Source organism: Oncorhynchus gorbuscha, linkage group LG10 (genome assembly GCF_021184085.1).
Source record: "Oncorhynchus gorbuscha isolate QuinsamMale2020 ecotype Even-year linkage group LG10, OgorEven_v1.0, whole genome shotgun sequence".
Taxonomy (NCBI): Eukaryota; Metazoa; Chordata; class Actinopteri; order Salmoniformes; family Salmonidae; genus Oncorhynchus; species Oncorhynchus gorbuscha.
In genome coordinates this window covers 26,405,171-26,422,820 of record NC_060182.1, presented here as the reverse complement: position 1 = coordinate 26,422,820, position 17,650 = coordinate 26,405,171, and the positions used below count along the sequence as shown (strand labels likewise).

The window sequence follows — 17,650 nt, the reverse complement described above, 5'->3', positions numbered from 1 at the left end:
TTTTAAGCGCCTTCCCCAAACTCCGCCATCGCATGTTTGTGTGGTAGGGGAGATCTGCATGACCCGACTCCGTCTCTTCCAACAGTGAGACAAACTGCCTGTGGTTTAAACATTTTGCTCTTATGAAGTTTACCACTTTAGTGACTGTATCCACATGGCTCATTTTCAGCACACATTTACAGAGCACCTCCTGATGACTAATGCAATGCAGGAAATGAATGTTCTGATCTGGGATCAGCTCAGCTACTTGATCTTGTATCCTTTTCAAAAGGCCAATGTTGTTTCCTGTCATGTTAGGTCACCCATCAGTGGTCACACTGGATAACTTTTCAAAACTCAGTCCCAGCTTTGCCACACACTTATTAACCTCCAATAAATCTTTCCCTGTGGTTGTGCTCTTCATTGACTGCACTGAAGCAAGTTCCTCTAATTTCAAAGCCTGGGGTTATGCCTCGGAAGAATATCAACAACAGTGCCGTGTCACCTGCATCACTGCTCTCATCCAGGGCCAAGGAGAAATAGGTGAAATCCTTTATCTTGTCTTTCAACTGTTGTCCCATATTCTCTGCGAATACGACGTGTCACTGTTCATCTTGACAAGGTAAACTTCAAACAGCTCTTTCTTGTCGGGTCAAAGTATTGCTGCAGAGTCAATGAAACATTCTTTAATGAATTCGCCCTCAGTGAATGGCTTACTATGTTTAGCAATTTTGTGGGACAATACAGAGCTAGCTCTCGCAATTCTGTTTGTTGAATGCAGTTTTGTGAAAAGTCCTTGCTGCTTTTGCAACTGAGAAAGCAACTCTTTCGATGCACTTGCCCTCTGCTCAGAAGACATATTCCTATATTTCTCTGAATGCTTCGTCTGGAAGAGTAGGGACAAGCTGTGGTCTTTGAAGACAGCGCTGCTCTCTTTGCACACTAAGCACACAGCTTTCCCTGATACCTCAATAAAATAAAAATGTCAATGTCCACTCTTGCTGGAACACTCTACATTCATTGTCTACTTTCCTTTTCTTTGAAAAACATTTTTTTTGCGCAATTTCTAGCTAGCTACGATTTGTAACTGTGACGTGTGTGTCAGCCTGACAGTCAGTCTGTCCTCGTGCAGATGTTATTTATACTTGAATTCAAAATAAATGTCCCACAAGCGGTGGGAGTTCAATCATTACACAAATGGTGAGTATTCAAAACTTTACGATGGCAAATTCTTTAAGTGATCTGAGCATGATTCCGCGGGCCATATTGAATCAGGTCACGGGCGGGCCTGGCCTTTGCCCAGGTCTGATCTAGATGGATGTTATGAATGTCCTAGTATGTCCAAATGTCTTTCAATACAATTTCTCTTAGAAATCAATGAGGAAGTTGGGGGAGCAGCAGGAAAAGTGTATAATTTCAGAACAGAGGTGATAATATTGATAAGTGTGTGGCGTTTGTTGGCTGAGGCACAATGCGAATCCACACACACACACACTGGAAGGATTAACAAGATGCAGACGACAATCCTCCACTGCAAAGTATTGATCGCAGGAAAAACCAACCGTGGAGAGGAATATACACTATACAGTGCATTCGGAAAGTATTCACACCCCTTGACTTTTTCAACATTTTATTACATTCAAGCCTTATTCTAAAATGTAAAATGTTTTTTTCCCTCAATCGACACACAATACCCCATAATGACAAAGCAAAAACTTTTTATTTTTTTTATTTTAGCAAATGTGTATATATATATATATCATTTTCTTTTTACTGTAATATCACATTTACATAAGTAAATTATTCTCTGCAGATCCTCTCAAGCTGTCAGGTTGGATTGGGAGTGTCGCTACACAGCTATTTTCAGGTCTCTCCAGAGATGTTCGATCGGATTCAAGTGGGCTCTGGCTGGGTCACTCAAGGACATGCAGAGACTCCGAAGCCACTCCTGTGTTGTCTTGGCTGTGTGCTTAGGGTCATTGTGCTGTTGGAAGGTGAACCTTCGCCCAAGTCTGAGGTCCTGAGCAGGTTTTCATCAAGCTTTTCTCTGTACTTTGCTACGTTCATCTTTCCCTCGATCCTGACTCCTCTCCCAGTCCCTGCTGCTGAAAAACATCCCCACAGCATGATGCTGCCCCTACCATGCTTCAACGTATGAATGGTGCCAGGTTTCCTCCAGACGTGTCACTTGGCATTCAGGCTACAGAATTCAACCTTGGTTTCATCAGACCAGAGAATCCTTTAGGAGCCTTTTGGCAAACTCCAAGTGGGCTGTCATCTGCCTTTTACTGAGGAATGGTTCCGTCTGGCCAAACTACCATAAAGGTCTACAGAGCTGGTTGTTCTTCTGGAAGATTCTCCTATCTCCACAGAGGAACTCTAGAGCTCTATCAGAGTGATCATCGGGTTCTCGGTCACCTCCCTGACCAAGACCCCCCCCCCCCCCTCCTCCTCCCCCCGATTGCTCAGTTTGGTCAGGCAGCCAGCTCTGTGTTCTTGTAGACCTTCAATGCTGCAGAAATGTTTTGGTCTCCTGTCTCGAAGCTCTACGGACAATTTCTTCTACCTCATGGCTTGGTTTTTGCTCTGACATGCTGTCAACTGTGGGACCTTATATAGACAGGTGTGTGCCTTCCAAATCACGTTCAATCAATTGAATTTACCATTGGTGGACTCCAATCAAGTTGTAGAAACATCTCAAGGATGATTAATGGAAACAGGATGCACCTGAGCTCATAGCAAATGGTCTGAATACTTAAGTAAATAAGGTATCTGTTATTTATTTATTTTGCTCTGTCATTATGGGGTATTGTGTGTAGATTGATGAGAAATGTTTTATTTAATAAATTTTAGAATAAGGCTGTAACATAACATGTGGAAAACGTCAGGGGGTCTGAATACTTTACAAATGCTCTGTATATAAAAAAGTATGTGGACACCCCTTCAAATTAGTGGATTTGGCCATTTCAGTGTGTATATAATCGAGCACACCGCCATGCAATCTCCATAGACAAGCATTGTCAGTAGAATGGCCTTACTGAAGAGCTCAGTGAATTTCAACGTGGCACCATCATAGGATGCCACCTTTCCAACAAGTCAGTTCATAAAATTTCTGCCCTGCTAGAGCTGCCCCGGTAAATTGTAAGTGCTGTTACTGTGAAGAGGAAACATCTACAGCAAAAACGGCATTCCATGGCCGAGCAGCCACACAAGAGTAAGATTACCATGCGCAATGCCAAGCGTCGGCAGGAGTGGTGTAAAGCTCGCAGCCATTGGATTCTGAAGTAGTGGAAATGTGTTCTCTGCAGTGATGAATCACGCTTCACCATTTGGCAGTCCGAAGGACAAATCTGGGTTTGGCGGATGCCAGGAGAACGCTACCTTCTCAAATGTATAGTGCCAACTGTTAAGTTTGGTGGAGGAGGAACATTGGTCTGGAGCTGTTTTTCATGGTTCGGGCTAGGCCCCTTAATTCCAGTGAAGGGAAATCTTAACGCTACAGAATACAATGACATTCTAGACAATTCTGTGCCTCCAACTTTGTGGCAAAAGTTTTGGGAAGCCCCTTTCCTGTTTCAGCATGACAATGCCCCCAAGCACAAAGCAAAGTCCATGCAGAAATGGTTTGTTGACATCGGTGTGGAGGAACTTGACTGGCCTGCACAGAGCCCTGACCTCAACCCCATCGAAAACACCTTTGGGATAAATTGGAACGCCGACTGCGAGCCAGGCTTAATTGTCCAACATCAGTGCCTGATCTCACTAATGCCCTTGGGGCTGAATGGAAGCAAGTCCCTGCAGCAATTTTCCAACATCTAGTGGAAAGCCTTCCCATAAGGCTGTTATAGCAGCAAAGGGGGGACCAACTTCATATTAATGCCCATGATTTTAGAATGAGCTGTTCGACGAGCAGATGTCCATATCATTTGGTAATGTAGTGTACCACCACGGACACAGACATTACTTGCACACACTCAAACACACACATATAACCCATTCATTACACGCAGATGGCAGACGTTAGTATGCACCTACAGCTCAAGCAAGTGTGACAGGGGGCAGAAATACTTAGTAAATATATAAATAGTCTCAAAGTTGATGATAGTGAAAAGTGGATGAGGATTGGAACAGGCAAGGTGATGGACAGGCTGCTGGAAGAACACACAGACAGATGAATATCAATATCTGCTGTATAATATTAAACCACTAGACATGTGTGCCAAAGGACTAATAGAAAGCATTCTATTACTATGAAGATGGGGCTGACAATAATCAATGATTCCCACCTGACCTTCATGGGTCAGTCAACAAGCCTGGTGGGAAGATATTTCTGTGGCTGCTGAGTTCAGGAGGAACACAGCTAACTGAGCAGGGCTGGTAGAGTCACACTGAGATTGGGCTGGGGCTGAGGAGGGGACAACTGCATCTGAAACTATATCTCCACAGTCAATTACACTGCGACTGCATGTTACTCTATCCAGTCGAACAACCGAGAGCGTGAGTGGTAAAAAAGGCAACAGACTACAGGGCGTCGGAACGATCTGCGACTTATGTTTCCGAATCTCAGCCGACTCAGCCGTTGGTACTGGAGAGTTGAAAACGTGTGTCATTGATCATGACCACAAGGACATAGACAGACAGCATACTCTTCTATTGGCACAATAAGTACAGCCAGTAACCGACAGACAGACAAAGCTGAAGCAGAATGAGGAGCAAGAAACAAGATTACCAAGAGAAAAGCAAGTCCATAAATGTCATGACCCCGAGTCTACTAATTACATTGGTGAAAAGGTGCTGAGCCCCTGATGATAAATAGAGAAGGAGCAGGATGCTTTGGGAACAAGGAAAGCGTGTTTCTGGGGATAGGCCCAGGTCTGCATCAAGTGCTATTTGTAATTGTATTTATTAAGGATTAATGATCCCCATTAGCTGCTGCCAGCTGCTCTTCCTGGGGTCCAGCAATATTAAGGCAGTTAAATACAATTAAAAATAGTACATGACATTACATTTCATAACACCTTTCACAACACATTAAGTGTGTTCCCTCAGGCCACTACTCTACTACCACATATCTACAATACAAAATCCATGTGTATATGTGTGTGGAGTATGTGTGTGTCTGTGCCTGTGTGTCTCTCTTCACAGTCTCTGTGTTCCATAAGGTGTATTTTTAGCTATTTAAAAAAAATGGATTCTACTGCTTGTATCAGTTACTTGATGTGGAATGTAGTCATGGCTCTATGTAGTACTATGTGCCTAATCATATCCTGTTCTGGATTTGGGGACTGTGAAGAGACCTGTGGTGGCATGTCTTGTAGAGTATGGATGGGTGTCTGAGGTGTGCTAATAGTTAAAACAGACAGCTCAGTGCAGTCAACATGTCAATATTTCTTACAAAAACAAGTAGTGATGAAGTCCATCTCTAATCTCTTGACATGAATGTTATTGATGTTAGCTCTCTGTGTGCATTTAAGGGCCAGCCGTGCTGCCCTGTAACGAGCCAATTGTAATTTTCCTAAATCCCTCTTTGTGGCACCTGACCAGATAACTGGACACTAGTCCAGGTGTGACAACACTGGGGCCTGTAGGACCTGGCTTGTTGATAGTGGGCTGCACTTTATTAAGGACAGACTTCTCCACATTTTAGCTACTGTTGCGTCAACATGTTTTGACCATGACAGTTTACAATCCAGGGTTAGGCAAAGCAGTTTAGTCACCTCAGCTTGCTTAATTTACACATTATTCATTACAATACTTAGTTGAGGTTTAGGGTTTAGTGAATAGTTTGCCCCAAATACAATGATTTTAGTTGAAATATTTAAGACTTATTTTGGACTTATTTCTTGCTAGCGACAGCAGCTCTTTGTTAAGTGTTGCAGTAATTCCACTCGCTGTAGTAGCTGACGTGTATAGTGTTGAGTCCTTCGCATACATAGTACATACACACACACTGGCTTTACTCAGAGAAAGTGGCAGGTCATTAGCAAAGATTGAAAAAAGTAAGAGGCCTAGACAGCTGACCTGGGGAATTCCTGATTCTCCCTGGATTATGGTGGAGATGCTTCCATTAAAGAACACCCTATGTGTTCTGTTAGACAGGTAACTCTTTATCCACAATATAGTAGGGGGTGTAAAGCCATAATACATGTTTTTCCAGCAGCAGACTATGATTGATGATGTCAAAAGCCGCACTGAAGTCTAACAAAACAGCTCCTACAATATTTTTATAATCAATTTCTCTCAGCCAATCATCAGTAATTTGTGTAAGTGCAGTGCATGTTGAATGTCCTTCCCTATAAGCGGCTAAAAGTCTGTTAATTTGTTTACTGTAAAATAGTATCGGGTCAAACACAATGTTTTCCAAAAGTTTACTAAGGGTGGTTAACAGGCTGATTGGTCAGCTATTTGAGCAACACCATGGGGGTTTTACTATTCTTGGGTAGCGGAATTAATATAATAATAATATAATATATGCCATTTAGCAGACTCTTTTATCCAAAGCAACTTACAGTCATGTGTGCATACATTCTACGTATGGGTGGTCCCGTGGATTGAACCCACTACCCTGGCGTTACAAGCGCAATGCTCTACCAACTGAGTGCCATGCTCTACCAACTGAGCTACAGAAGGACTTTAGCTTCCCTCCAGGCCTGAGGGCACACACTTTCTTGTAGGCTTCAATTGAAGATATGGCAAATAGGAGGGGCAATATTGTCCGATTATATCCAGTCATTTTCCATCCAAGTTGTCAGACCCAGGTGGCTTGTCACTGTTGATCGACAGCAATACCTTTTTCACCTCTTCCACACACTTTATGAAATTCTAAATGACAATGCCTGTCTTTCATAATTTGGTCAGTTATACTTGGATGTGTAGTGTTGGCATTTGTTGCTGGCATGCCTAACTTTGCTAATCTTGTCAATGAAAAAATAATAGGCAAGATCTTTACTATGCATTAACAAAAGACACAACACACAAAAGACTTCCTGAATCATAGCAAACACAACCTGTAACCTTGTGCTGGGTCGGGCTGCCTCTAACAAGGTCAAAGCATTGGTGTACCCACTGTGACTGACTTCAGATTGGCAGATCCTTCAGTTAGCCATGTCAAAATGAAATGAACTGGGGAAAGTCTTTGCTGTTAATATGGTGCTAAACATAACTGACACAGGACAGCAACAGGAGTCTTCTCAATAACCCACACTAAGAAATAAACAGGACAAGAGATTTCCCACACAGAGCTACTTTGTTATTCTGTAAGTGTTCAGGTTAAATCGATGATGCTGATAGGAACAGACAGCCGAAGTAGTGAATTCAGATATGTTTCTCCGAGAAACAATAACGGTTATAGAAATATAAACTTGGTCTTCGCAAATACATGGATGCACATCATTAAAGTGACATGGGCACTCTGATCTGCTTTCACAAGACAATGTTTACTGGATGTGATGGGTTGGGTTGTGGTGGGAGCTTTCAGGAACCTGATATTCTCTCAAACACACTGGCATATTCACACACTCTTCCACAATGGAAAGGGTGACTACTCCTTTCTCTCAGTGAGTACTCTCTGCACTAGTTTAAGTGCCTTAGTTATCAGTTAACATTGTCAAGAGAAGGCTACATCAAGGTTAAAGTGGAAATCGATACAGTTGCATATCGCAACTTGTTTTTTCATGGCTCTCTTGTCTCTCTGCAGCATGGTGAACAATATGGAACATCAAGTCACAATAAAATCACAGTATCGAATTGCAATACATATACAATTGTGATAATCGCAATAAATATCATATCGGCACCTTCGTATCATGATAATTAGTATTGTGAGGTTCCTGGAAATTCCCAGCCCTAGTTACCGTGCCATGGTATGATTAGCCTAGTTGTAATGGCAGATTTCCTCCTCTTCGTCTGAAGAGGAGTAAGGATCGGACCAAGATGCGGTGTGGTAAGTGTTCATGGCGAATTTTAATAAGAAAAGCCTGAACACTATGAAATACAAAACAATAACATGAAATAAACCAAACCGAAACAGTCCCGTGTGGCACTGACACAAGAAACAAACACCCACAAACCAACAGTGAAACCCAGGCTACCGAAGTATGATTCTCAATCAGAGACAACTAATGACACCTGCCTCTGATTGAGAACCATACGAGGCCGAAACAGAAACCCAAACATAGAAACACAAAACAGACTGCCCACCCCAACTCACGCCCTGACCATACTAAATAAAGACAAAACAAAGTAAAATAAAGGTCAGAATGTGACACTAGTAAGCTATTCTATAGAATGAACAGTGCAGTGCAGACCAAGGCAATGCACATTCAAATTGAATTAAGTGTAAACTGTAGGCTATGTATGAAGTAGTTTCCTTGGAAATCTTAGTCCAAACCACACCTCCAGAGGGGTCAGAGGGAGAAGCAGCTTTAGTAATTTCACAAGAGGAATGGGGAAAGGTCACGCTTTCAATGACCTCTACAACCCCATCTGCTTTATATTTATCCACCTGTCAATGCCAGTCCAGTTTCCAATCATTTCAATGTGAGGACTGTGGTTTTTCTCTTGTCATTTGATCTGAAATTGTTGGCTTCGACCGACAGGAGAGAGAAGAACGGTGGTAAACAATGGCAAACAAAACCAACATGGGTGATTTCCAACCACTAGGCTATTTGAACAATTGTCCCTGTATAAATTCCTACTGGAAAAACAACAATCATTAAAAAGGCAGATGACATGAAATCCAGAGCCATCTATCTACAGCTGTGATAAAAAGCCATTATGAGGACCCCAATTTCTAACAAATACCCAGAGAGATTACTGTAGTATCCAACACTCCTATTCCTGTTGAATCCAGTCAGGAACAACTCTACCACAAATATGATGATTAGCCTTTCCCCTCTGGAACCAATCCTACGAAAAGAGGCGGGCTTATATCACTCAGGGTCAAACTGGACTGTGCTTCATTCTGGTTAGGCTATACAACCAAGGGTGTAGCCTATATCTAAACCAAACTGAGTGAGATGCATGTTAGTGATTGGTAATGGTAAGTAAAGGGGAAGCAGAGCCTTGCACCAGCAGGACTGTGGGAAGGGTGTGTGGAGAGAGAGAGTGGTTCCGCTAGCTGAGCCTTACACGCATCCCACTGCAGGCATGGCAGGCAGCACAAGTCGAGCGCAGAGAGAGCAGCTGTGGGGAGCCAGGGGTTAGATCCTCTGTCACCTCCCATCTCCCTCTCAAGAACTGCACACACTGCACTGCCTGCCCTGAAAGGAAACCAACTAGGATAAATCAGGATACTACAGTGGGGCCTATGGTGTGGTACCAAAACATAGCGCTTCCACCATATTTCACAGTCAGCCATGCGTACATAAACATTACAGAAGTCTACATTTATCATCATTATCTTTCCAAAAACAGGGTAGAACATCATGTCAAATTAGCACGTCCTATTTTCATAGAGGTTCTCTCGGGAAGCACGAAACAATAGGCTATGCTGTGACAACAATACTGAGACAGATAACTTTTTTGAGGAGAGGCAACAGAGGAGTGGGGAGAGAGGGAAACACCCACTGTCACAGTTCTGGAGCTTTGCTCAAGGGAAGGATTACTACACAGGCAGCCTCCTCTCCAACTGGCTAACTGACTCACAGGGGTCAAAAAAACATATTTTTCTTTGGCAAGCCTTTATCCTTGTGAGGCTCTGGCAGAAGGCAGAGGATGATAAAGACTGTTTTAAAGCTATTAAGCCTTTGTCCACTGGAAACCAGCTGTAGTCCCTTTAGGATTCAGCCAGCTAGGTTGTCTTTCCTCAAAGAAAAATGATGCCAACTTCAACCAGAAAAGAAACGTGACAGAAGAAAATACCCTGTTGCCATGGTTCTGATTGGGAAAGCAGTGCTAAGTTACAACTGCAGTCACATTCAGTCGTGCAGGTAGTGACCTCGCTAGCAAAGCTAGTCATATAGCAACCATGGCCTTAATTTGTGACTTATTGGCTTACAAACATTGTGGTGTTCAAATTGGGAAGCAAAAACTTTAGACTCATGTCTCCCTTGGGCTACTATGGTGTCATAAGTGGGATGACAGGGCGGAGCTTCAAAAATATATAATTCATATTAATATTCATTGCCATAATGTTCCTTTACACAATTTGAAGAACCCCAGCAACTTCACGAGCTCAAGTTGAAGTTGTGGGTTTCTTAGCTAACATTAAGCACATCACACAACTTCTGCCGGCCATGCTGTTTCATCAGTGTCACAGAGATCCTCCTTAGACTGCCAGTTCTGGAACTAGCTACTTACTGTAGCTATCCAACCAGCTAATTTGCCAGAGATGGTACAGACAACATGGCCAGAGATGCAAACGTTAAAGGGGCAATCCTTAGCCGAAACAATAAAGCATTTCCCCGCCACTATTTCAGCAAAACGCTGAGAGATGGGGCTGGAGAAATGCAACCACTCCAATTCATAGAACTATTGATGCATCGACTGACCATCCATGATATCAAAATTATAGTTTTAACCATGTTGAGTCTATACAGCGTTTGTTTACATTTACTTTGCTTACAAACAGTATAACCTTAGTAAAAATGAAACAAGCTTATATTTTGACTTCTGATAGGACACGACAGCTTAACTAAACTAATTTATAAGTTATATTCTTCAAGAATCAATGCCAATGGGTAGCTTCATATCATTCATTTCAAAGTAAAAAATATTGATGTAGAAACTATTAGACTGCCCATTTAACATTAGCTAGCTACGTAAGCTGCACAAATATACACTACATGACCAAAAGTATGTGCCCGTGTAACATCTCATTCCAAAATCCTGGGCATTAATATGGTTTTGGTCCCCTATTTGCTATAACAGCCTCCACTCTTCTGGGAAGGCTTTCCACTAGATGTTGGAACATTGCTGCAGGGACATTCAGCCACAAGAGCATTAGTGATGTCGGGGGCACTGATGTTGGGCAATTAGGCCTGGCTCGCAGTCGGCGTTCCAATTAATTCCAAAGGTGTTCAATGGGGTTGAGGTCAGGGCTCTGTGCAGCCCAGTCAAGTTCTTATTTATTATGTCATTGCATGCTGTAGCATTAAGATTTCCCTTCAATGGAACTAAGGGGACTAGCCCAAACCATGAAAAACAGCTCCAGACCATTATTCCTCCTACACCAAAATTTTACAGTTGGCACTATATATTTGGGCAGGTAGCGTTCTCCTGGAATTCACCAAACCCAGATTCGTCCGTTGGACTGCCAGATGGTGAAGCGTGATTCATCACTCCAGAAAACACGTGTTAGACCACTCTAGCCAACACTTGGCATTGCGCATGGTGATCTTAGGCTTGTTTGCGGCTGATTGACCACGGAAACCCATTTCATGAAGCCCCTGACTAACAGTTCTTGATGCTGACGTTGTTTCCAGAGGCAGTTTGGAACTTGGGACTGAATGTCGCAGCCAAGGACAGAGAATTTTTATTTGCTACGCATTTCAGTACTCAGCTGTTGTTGCACCTAGACTTTCCACTTCACAATAACAGCACTTACAGTTGACCCGGGGCAGCTCTAGCAGGGCAGATATTTTTGTAACTGAGCTGTTGGAAAGGTGGCATCCTATGAAGGTGTCATGTTAAATGTCATTGAGCTCTTCAGTAAGGCCATTCTACTGACAATGTTTGTCTATGGAGATTGCATGGCGGTGTGATTGATTTTATATACCTGTCAGCAACGGGTGTGGCTGAAATAGCCGAATCCACTAATTTGAAGGGGTGTCCACATACATTAGTTACTTACACTATATATACAAAAGTATCTTGCTAGATGGTAACTAGCTAGTTAGCAAATGTTTCCTGTCAAATGTTGGCAAGCTAACGCTCCCTAGCTAACTTCCTTCACTTACCTTAAATACAGTGGCTTGGCCACAGTACTTTGAAGCAATAATATCGACAGAGCTTGCAAAGTTAGCTACTCCAGATAGAAATAGCTAAATGGTACTAGCTTGCTAGAATGTTTAACCTTTGTTAAAGTTGGTATTTTTCTAACGGCTAGCTGGACAATTGGAGGAATCGTCCAAGGGTTACCATAGTAACATTAAATATCTAAACGGAACTTCTGCTGCTACAATCACAATGTAACATCGGATCACTGCATTGTTTAAAAGCACTGCACGAAATTCTAATAGCTAAAATGTATCCTGCCCCGGCTTGTACGTTTCTCGGAAGGTACCTAGGAGCAAATTGCTACAGTACGCAACCTACAGTAATGATCATGTTACACAGGCATGGGGCACCGCTGTGAGCACGCCGCACGCGCCTCGCTGGTGGGGGGTTGTTCCCACTGTGCTTGGTAATTCTGCATCCCACCAGAGAACAATGTGACATATTGAATGACATGCGATGATACACAGTATACACTGAACTATGCACTTCAACGGTATGCGGTTGATGCATACCCTACATCAAAAGAAAAGGATGACTGACCACTGTAGGACAATTTATACAATTAACTCAAGCGATCATCGGATATTGTTTAATTGATCGCCTACTAGGGATGGATAATAACACATGTATATGCGATGTTGGATGTCAACTGGAGTACCTTCTTGAAATATATGTTTGATATTAATACTATATTTTGGAATGGTATTATACTAGCCTACTATAACATTTTAAGTTGTGAGAGGATCGAATAGATTGTTAACTTCTACAGCACACGTTTTGCTATAATAATTGAATTGATACAAATTATATCCTATGCATTATATCAAAAATCTATAAGGTATAATAGGGTATTATCGAAAATCAATCATATAAACCATTTTATCAGTCATTCATTGGTTAGAAATTATTATATATGTGGGTATAAATAAGCTGAAAACTGGGGAGGTGTAATTGCCACAACATTATTTTCCAAAGCTGCTGAAAATAGCTCAGCGCACAGTTGAGAACAGCAAAATATCAACACAACCGTATCATGTCAAATAAATGCTTACCTTCACTTCTGATGGTGAATTTTCAAGTGTGAATGTCAAACCACTCTCCAATTTCCCCCCCTTTCCGGTCTCTTTATTCACGTTTAATTCTAAAGACAATGTCCTGGTATGGGAGCGAGTACAGGACCCTCCAAGACTTGCACTGTCAACCAGCCCCAAAGATGGAGGCGGGGTAGCGGTAAACGACGTCACACGCCTCGTGCAAAATAGGGACTGTAGGCAACAGTGCGTTAGAGTGGGTTCACTCAATCCATTTCAAATGGTCTTTGGCGGCATAATAAATACATATTTTATCACTGCCTCTCCCCTCTTCTCTTTGTTAATTCCCACACTGGAGTACAGTAAAGTCATTGCTTTGTTTCTTGCTCTACAAATGCCCACACCTGACTTCACATTCAGTATGTTCACTGAAAACCTTTACTTCAGAAATATGTCATTGATTCATCAAAATAAAAAACATGTGTAGGCAAATAAGAGTGATACAAACTATCAATAGCCTACAGTAACTTACACACAAAGGAGGCATTTAAAGAAAAGTATATGCCTTAAGGTTTGACCCATTTCTATGGTTTGATCACACACAATAGTCTTCTTTCATCCTGAAGGTCTTTTTAGCAATTTAGTAAAAATGATATTTTTAAAAGATTCATACCATAACCACGTGAATCCCTTTAAAAGGCAGTCAACAGATGTTTTGTGTGCCGATAAGGCGTATGTAGTGTACGCACTTTAAGGCAGATTGATGGGGAACTTCTGCCACCTACAGGCGAAACCTGGAAAGTGTATGTATCAATAACACAATTTCAAAACATACGAACCCGTAACACACATCTCATAGCGTGTTCAATATTGATTTGAGTGTAGACCCTTAATTGTTCATGCCACTATATATTAGAGCAGGTCAGCACCATGCACTCTATCCCAGTCCTTATAGTTACATTGACCAACACAATACATTGACTTTAAGCTACATTCTCCCCAGTATGAAACACATAGTCTTTGTCAGTATACAACTTGTTATAAATAGACTGCTTTTTATTTATAATCATTATCGTGAGGTGGGGGTTGGGGGGTTATTCCTCATTTTATAAACTAGTCTTCACTTTAACTGGTATCTTATCTGGTGTCTTCCTATAGCCCCATAGTAATTATAGCCTACCTACCCCCACCTCTCCATCCCCCCCTGCCACCCCCCACCCCCACCCCAAAAACTCAATTAGTTTTCTCAGGAGAAGACAGAATAAATGGGAAAACAGCCCATAAATGATAATGAACCATCCCTCTTTAATTCTCTTCCCATCACCCCCTCCCCTTCCCCTCCCCTGGCGGTGCGGGTAGAGACAGAGCCACCGCCCAGCGTCTGCCGCCTGCAGGAAGGATGCTTGGTAATTTCCTCCATTATTGAATTGGTCTGGACACGCATGTCTTGATGGTCTCGTCCCCCTCCCTCACTGCCACATCCTTCTCTCCCTCTTTTCTCTCTCTCTTCTCTCTCTTTCGCTCTAACCCTGCACCACCCCGTGCTCTGTAAAGACCCTATAAAAAACACACACAAAAGCCCACGACCTCTTTCACAGAATGGTCATTCAATGATTGCCCTCCTTATAGTGCCCTCTTACACCCTGGTGCCTGCCCCTCACCCTCACCCACCCCCACCAATCCAAGCCTTCACTGCCTGTGTGTCCTTTTTTGATAGCTGAGTCATTGTTCCTCATTTCCTGCCTCTGGTGAGTACTGCTGCTCTGCTGAAAATCTAAAAGCCAGGATTAGACATGAAACTGAATCTCAAGCACTTAGATGCCCAACACCCTGCATTTCAATCCATCAGGGGATGGTTAGTTTTGTTGAGTCAGGAGATGGGGACCCTGCAGAGCACCTTGCTCAAGCGTAAGCATGCCCATTCTTAAGTAAAAAACTTGTCCGTTTTAAATCACGTCTTAAGACATGTCACAATTTAATGATACATTTAGTCTTACATCAATTATAACATGAAAATCATGGTAAAATTGTGAACTGTTAGTAATTAGGGTGATTATTAACAATGTTGGACCATAGATGTGAGTACTCTTACTTGCAAGGGAGACCTGACCAAGAAGGCAGCAGCAAACACCACAACATTTTTAAACATATCAGCACCACATTATAATCCGGCCTACAGGAAAAATGTATACTACATTTACTTCTGTTCGTGTGCATGGCGAACGGCAGTGTCTAGCCGACAGAACATATTGGCATTCCTCTGCAAATTGGTACTCCAATACTTTTCTCACACCTCAGTTAATTAGACTGCCGAGTCTTTGTTAATTGGAATGAGCTGAACCCCATTCCCTGACAGAAATGACAGTGAAGCCCACGATGCAGGCACACATTCCATCTAATCTTCACCTGATTTCTGCTCTTTACAGATAACAGAATGGGCTGTCGAGGGAGGGGTGTGTGTGGTACACAAAGAGCCTGATAGAAATGACAGTGAAGACGGCCATTTCCATCTAATCTTCACCTATTCTGGATAACAGAATGTACAGCGGGGACCATCAACTAGATTCAGCCGCGGGCCAATTTTTTTCTTGAGCGGATGCTCAGAGGGCTGGAACATAATTATAAATCATTTGTAGACTGCAAATTGACCAGAAGAAGCCCAAACATAAATAATATTTGACTAAAATATTAAAACATTTCAAACCTGGCTTACATTTGTATACGATCACATATCTCTCTATTATACATGGGAATACTTTGGAACAGATTTCCATCATTAAAATCACTTGGAGCTGATTTGCTGTCTTTTATGTCCAACTATTGTTTTATTTTGTTATTATATACAGTACCAGTCAAACGTTTGGACAAACCTACTCATACAAGGCCTTTTCTTATTTTTTACTATTTTCTACATTGTAGAATGATTGTGAAGACATCAAAACTATGAAAGAACACATTGAATCATGTAGTAACCAAAAAAGTGTTATATATAAATATATATTATATTTGAGATTCTTCAAAGTAGCCATCCTTTGCCTTGATGAAAGCTTTGCACAATCTTGGCATTCATGAGAGCCAGTTTCAACCCTTGAGTAGTTGTGTCCAAACTTTTAATTTGTACTGTATGTATGTATGTATGTATGTATGTATGTATGTATGTATGTATGTATGTATGTATGTATGTATGTATGTATGTATGTATGTATGTATGTATGTATGTATGTATGTATGTATGTATGTATGTATCGCACACACGCGCGCACGCGCACACGCACACGCGGTCAAAAGTTTAAGAACACCTACTCATTCAAGGGTTTTTATTTATTTTTACTATTTTATACAATGTAGAATAATAGAGAAGACATCAAAACTATGAAATAACACATGTGGAATCATGTAGTAACCAAAAAAGTGTTAAACAAATCAAAATATATTTTATATTTGGAATTCTTCAAATAGCCACCAAGAATGCCAAGAGTGTGCAAAGCTGTCATCAAGGCAAAGGGTGGCTATTTGAAGAATCTCAAATATAAAATAGAATTAGATTTGTTAACACTTTTTTGGTTACTCCAAGATTCCATGTGTTATTTCATAGTTTTGATGACTTCACTATTATTCTAAAATCTAGAAAATAGTAAAAATAAAGAAAAACCCTTGAATGATTAGGTGTTCTAAAACATTTGACCGGTAGTGTCTGTGTGTGAGATAGATAGATAGATATATATAGATATAGATATAGATATATATATATATATATATATATAAAAATCTCAGAAAACTTGGGGGGGCAATTAAAATCTCATGGGGGCCGCCAGTTAGGGAACACTGATGTACAAGCTACACCTTGGCCTTACCTGCTCATTGGTACTCATGCACTGGAGTTTCATCTGCTTCAGATAGGTGGTGGTCAGCGGCATGTTGTAGTCGATGAGATCCGGCACCAGTGATGTCGGTCTGTCATTTTCTGTGAAGATTATACACACAAAGTATTAGTAGACTCTCATTCTCCCATAACCTCCTTCTTGAACCCAAACCCATAACCTCCTTCTTGAACCCAAACACATACAGTTTGTAAGAAAACACACTGAAAGAGCGAGGCACTACCTGAACTTTAGAAATGCATTTTTTTTCTTCTGTTGAGTGCCCTGATGAATCTGTACATGCACTAGTCAATGGAATCCGCCTGGGTGGCAGTGCTCTATGTGGACACTAGAGGGCCATTTAATGTGGGAGTAGAGAAAATGGTGCTGTCTAGATTGCTAAATTTATGGAATTTGAAATGATTTATACTTGCACTTTTTAAAGCATATGTTAGCAATTACATTTACTTTTGATACTTAAGTGTATTTAAAACCAAATACTTCAAGGCTTTTACTCAAGTAGAAATTTATTTGGTGACTTCAACCTTTTTTTGTCATTTTCTATTAAGGTATCTTTACTTAAGTATGACAATTGGGTACTTTTTCCACCACTGGCAGGAAGCAGCATTTGCTTCCATCATTAAGAGTGGTGATGGAAGGAATGGATGGTCTCATCATTGAACAATAAGTTGCCTGATGGTTTTGCTATCCGTTCATCATGATCCAGTTTACCATTTTGAACAACGGGCTGCTTAATTCTAATATATAAATATACTTTCTTTCTTTCTTTCTTTAAACATGCATACAACAAAAACATTTGAATGACCCACAATCCTCTAAAAA

The 17,650-nt window shown here is 41.4% G+C and overlaps 1 protein-coding gene across 2 annotated transcripts in view; it reads right to left on the bottom strand.

The window, feature by feature from the left end:
- Window positions 1–17,650, bottom strand: part of nol4lb (nucleolar protein 4-like b) — a 159,928-nt gene that overhangs the window by 84,838 nt on the left and 57,440 nt on the right. For both annotated transcript variants that reach the window (XM_046365357.1, XM_046365359.1), the window contains exon 4: window positions 16,802–16,911. In XM_046365357.1, the coding sequence (XP_046221313.1) occupies window positions 16,802–16,911 (110 nt within the window). The remainder of the gene's footprint in view (window positions 1–16,801; window positions 16,912–17,650) is intronic.